General features: G+C 45.1%; 1 protein-coding gene across 1 annotated transcript in view; it reads left to right on the top strand.

Moving 5' to 3' along the window:
- Positions 1-4,230, top strand: part of LOC106812378 (protein furry-like) — a gene marked incomplete in the record, with an annotated part of 82,470 nt that extends 78,240 nt beyond the window's left edge. Inside the window, 4 exon segments of the mRNA XM_014816237.1 lie at positions 1,151-1,261; positions 1,619-1,827; positions 2,249-2,346; positions 2,603-4,230. Of these exon segments, the coding sequence (XP_014671723.1) occupies positions 1,151-1,261; positions 1,619-1,827; positions 2,249-2,346; positions 2,603-2,766 (582 nt within the window).
- Between the last annotated feature and the right edge of the window lie 417 nt (positions 4,231-4,647).

Below are 4,647 nucleotides of genomic sequence, written 5' to 3' on the forward strand. Positions count from 1 at the left end.
AGAGGAGCAGGTGAGGCGGGAGAACCAAGGAAGGGGGAGAGAAGGGGGAGGAAAGAGAGAGGGGGGAGTCAGGTATTAGGGGAAAGAAAGGAATGCAGTAAGGAAGGGGGAAGCTAGCAGGGAGGAAAGGAGCTGAAGAAATGAGCCAGGGAGGGGAAAGCTAGCACAGAGGGAAAGACAGGGAAGTCAAGAAGAAAAGAGAGAGGAAGTAGAAGCCAGCAAGGAAAGAGGGAGGAAGGGGTAGCCAGGAAGGAGGGAAAGAGGGTGACGTCAAGAAGGAAGGTTGCAGAGGAATTAGAGCCAGCAAGAAGCGTGGGAGGAAGAATTTACCCCTCAGTAGGAGAGGGTGCGAGAATCACATTTTGGCTACTAGATGGCGTGTCATTTCCTCGACATCATGGAATGTTAGTGCAAGGTTGTTATTAGGAGTGGGGTGTTTCGCCCATGCATCAATACAGTGTTGTCACATCGTCGCATGAGAGAGTCTTCCATCGAGAGACTTCGTTGTTGTGAGAATGTTTTCAAAATGCAATCTGTTTTTAAGCGATTGGGGTTGATAAAGTTTTGTGAGATTATCGTTGCATGTGGTCTACAGTGGCCATTTTGTTGTTGAAATGAGGCGTACGTATAGCCTGGAGATTTGATTTAGTCGTGATGGTACATATTACACTTGTGCTGTTCTGATTTCAACATTATTGACATTTCTTTTGTGCTTTCCTGTGGTTCTTTAGCTTGATGTAAGTAAGAGTGTGTCTATGTCGATGTGTAAATGGATGATTATCAACAAGGTTGCCTTTATCTGCATTACATGTGTACCTTATTTTAATGTAACTGGTTAACATAGTTCACCAACAATTGTTTTAATAATGTTCAGACTTCATTTCCACCATTTTTGTAATGAAACTCTAACTCTGTACTCTCCACTTTTGTACTTAAACTAAAAAAGCACTTTTACACCATTGATTCTGCATTCTGTTAGTTAATGTTATATGATTATTGATCTATTAGAATCTGCTTTTATCTAATCTTCATATTTAATATTTAATGAGTAGACGTGATGCCGTAAATGATATCGTAGATTCGTAGATAAATAATACAGAGTTAAGCACGTCAAATCTAATCTGGTGTGTGTGTGTGCGTACTGTTACAGAGAGTGGAGATGTGTCGATCGCTCTACAAGCTCCACTTCCAGCTGCTGCTACTGTTCCAGAGTTTCGCAAAGCTGATATCATTGCTGCAGACTGGTTGCAAACTTGCACAGGTGAGCTCGAACATTGTGCGATCTAGATAGAAGAGATCTAGAACTATGATCTAGTGAGGATTTCCCTGAGTGGTCACGTTGTGCGCTACATCTACGTCTAACCGCGTATCACACTGTCCTCCACAGGTCGGTAATGAGTCTTAGTAATGACGGCACATGTCTTTTACTCGGTTCTGTATTTAATATTTCTGTCTCTCCCCCTCACAGATCAGTGATAAGCTATGAGTGACAGTGACATATGTCCTGTATCTAACTAACCTCATGCTGCACTCTCCCTCACAGATCAGTGATAAGCTATGAGTGACAGTGACATATGTCCTGTATCTAACTAACCTCATGCTGCACTCTCCCTCACAGATCAGTGATTTCTCGCGCGACGTCTCCTGCCTGCAGCAAGATCTACGTAAGGCCATCCACGACCTTGAACATGGTCACATCGAGCACACGTCGCCGCTGCCCCCACTCGACCTCATGACCTTTGACCAGAGCCTCGCCGAGTGTAACTTGGCTGAGCAGCTGTGCAAGGGGAAGCTGATCGGAGCGGTGAAGCTCTTGCATACATACAGGTGGGAGAGGCTGGCTTCACCTGCTGTTGTTTACTGACAGCATCTCTCACAGCATCACGTGTTACCATCATTTCAAATAGGATCGGAGGAAATATATAGCCGTATGAAATCAATCGAATCTGTGTTTTTCATGAGGCTACATGGATTTTAGATATGTAGATATATAGATAAAGAGATGGGTTGAGAACTTGAGAGAGAGAAAGCTCATTGTTAGCGATGCCAAGGTTAATTGGTGAAATAGTTCTCATGCTGTGTTTCGGTTATTTAGCAAGTAACCTCGTCACTAAGAGTGGCAACAGCAAGAGTTGGCAACAGTCAGATCTATGGCAAATTGCTTGATATTCACAAGATGTTATTATTGATGGGTGATTGATTGATTCATTCATTTATTGTTTGACTGAGGACTGACTTCACATTGCAGATCGGTCGGACCATGTGAGATGTTTGGAAACAGTGTGCAAGATGACATGGATGTTCTCTTATCCCTCTACTGCAGGCAGATCGGTGAGCGAAAGTCAGGTTAGTGGAAGCCCCCCTAGTGGCAATGATATCCGACTATTACTTCGCGTCGCTAACGTAAATCTCTCCTTGCAATCAAAAACCCTGCAATGGTTCACTTCAACATCGAAGAGCGACGGACCCATACTGTCGAAAACCCAATCTCTCTCTCTCTCGCCAAATCCTACGCTCCGTGACGAATTTAAAATCGTCTTAAAAATCTGGGCTAGATTTAAAGCTTATTTCTCACCGTAGGTGGCGCTGCTGTTTGTTGCAGGTGTGGCGGCGACACAGCCTGACCACGCGATGGAGAAGGTGTGCAGTCGTCTGCTGGATATTCACATACAGCTGTCCTCCTCCATCAAGGCCCTGGAGCAGCACGCCAAGGTCGACCGAGAGGTCATCCACAAGGCAACCATCGCTGTCGTCGAAAACCTCTGAGATGCTCTGAGACATTCTAGATTCACTGTCGTCATTGTTAGCAGACGCATCAACAGCTTCATTGTTATTAGCAGATGCTATGACAACTTCATTTTCGTTGTTAGCAGACGCAACTACAGTGTCTACATCAGCTGTAATCGAATTTTCTACTAGATTAATGGCGTGAAGGAATATGTAATGAATTCCAATCATGACTGCGACTTCGTGTTGGAAGAGAATTCATGAATAATGTGATAACGATTTAAATGGGTAAGATTAGTACACTGGCTGACTGCCTCTTATATAGCCGGATTTTTTGCAGTGTGAGAAGGGACATGGTTAGGCGGTGTTAGTTTTGATGGTGGGATTAAGTGATAAGTGATCGATGAGGAGGGAGGGGGGAGAAACAGAGAGGAAAGCTGGCATTGTTGTAACTCTCGCTCTCTCTCTCTCTCTTTCACAGTTCAGGATATATTAGACATAATATGGCTGACTTTATGATCTTGTCCATACTATCAGCTAGTCTGGCTAGCTAGCTAGTTTTTTAGGTTTTCACCGGGTTACACAGAGTGTGTAGCTGGTGATGAGCACATGCTTTTATAGTGCAAGGATGTCATAATCATATTTTATTTTGCTGAATGCAGGAAGCCTAGTCGATGACACCAGTAGTCCTTGCCGATTTCGTGAATTTTATGAACCTACAATAAACTGACCTGGATCGGAGGTCGAGGGGTGCTTTGTAGGGATGGTGTGGGGCTCGTCACTAGGTACTGCTTCAGACTTGACAGCAATAATAAACCTTGTCATTGGTAATTATTTAGTGTAATGACGTTAGTTGACCCCCGCTTCGCACACGACGAGATTCGTCTACTGGTCTCGCAGCCTCTGATACGTCACGGGAATCACGTGACTTGAGTGTTTACTATATGTATATCGGTTTAATATTGTGCATATCATATTACGGCGGTTATTTCTTTGTGTAACACTGGGAAGTAGGGGAAGGCGTATATACACGTTGACAGGAATTTATTGTGATTGGCTGCTATGGCAGACCGTGACGCCACGTTGATACCACAGGCACGTGCGTGTGCATCGCGGACGTATGTAGGACCGGTCGCGATTGGGGGGGTCCTTGTTTCCTGCTCCCGCTGTATTGCGATGAGGAAGGGGGAATGTAAATAGTGTACGTTTAATTTGGTTTCATGCCTTTACTTCTTGTATTCGTATTTAACTTTATTCTAATTTATTTGTGTTGCGTGTATCCCGTAGACGTTTTCTGCTACCTGCACGTGTAGCCAGTGAGTCTTTGTTTGCTCTAGGCACACCCTGTACAGAGCGCCTGGTTACCGCAGACTAGCGCTAGTACACCTGCTGCTCGCGGGGATGAAGCCACGCTCGGCTTGTTGTGCAGGTCGTAAAACAGGTTGTACATACACGACTGTGAAATACATTAAAACTTGTTGGCAGATTGTTGTAATACTAAAATCCCTCGCGTTGTACCTTCTGTCAGTGATGCGTGCAACGCACGCCCTTGTGCTCGCACGCACTCGCGTACGCACGGATTCGCGCACGCACGCACGCACGCACGCATACGTGCTCGCACGGATTCGCGCACGCACGCACGCACGCACACACACTGGCGTACGCACGGATTCGCGCACGCATTTATTTCGTGAGATACTCGGCATGCGCGATCGCCCACCATGTTACTCCGGACCTAGTGACCAATTTAATTTAAAAAGTATCACGTCAGTTTGGATTCCTATTATTAATAAACAGAGGCATTCGGGTTCATTTTTCACGTCAAGCTGCTGCGAAGAATATTTAATATCTATTTTAAGCTCATCTGACATAGCCAGATGCAGCTTGTAGAATCGCATGATCGTCCGTCCGTCCGTCCGT

Source organism: Priapulus caudatus, unplaced genomic scaffold, assembly GCF_000485595.1.
Source record: "Priapulus caudatus unplaced genomic scaffold, Priapulus_caudatus-5.0.1 Scaffold641, whole genome shotgun sequence".
Lineage (NCBI taxonomy): Eukaryota > Metazoa > Priapulida > Priapulimorpha > Priapulimorphida > Priapulidae > Priapulus > Priapulus caudatus.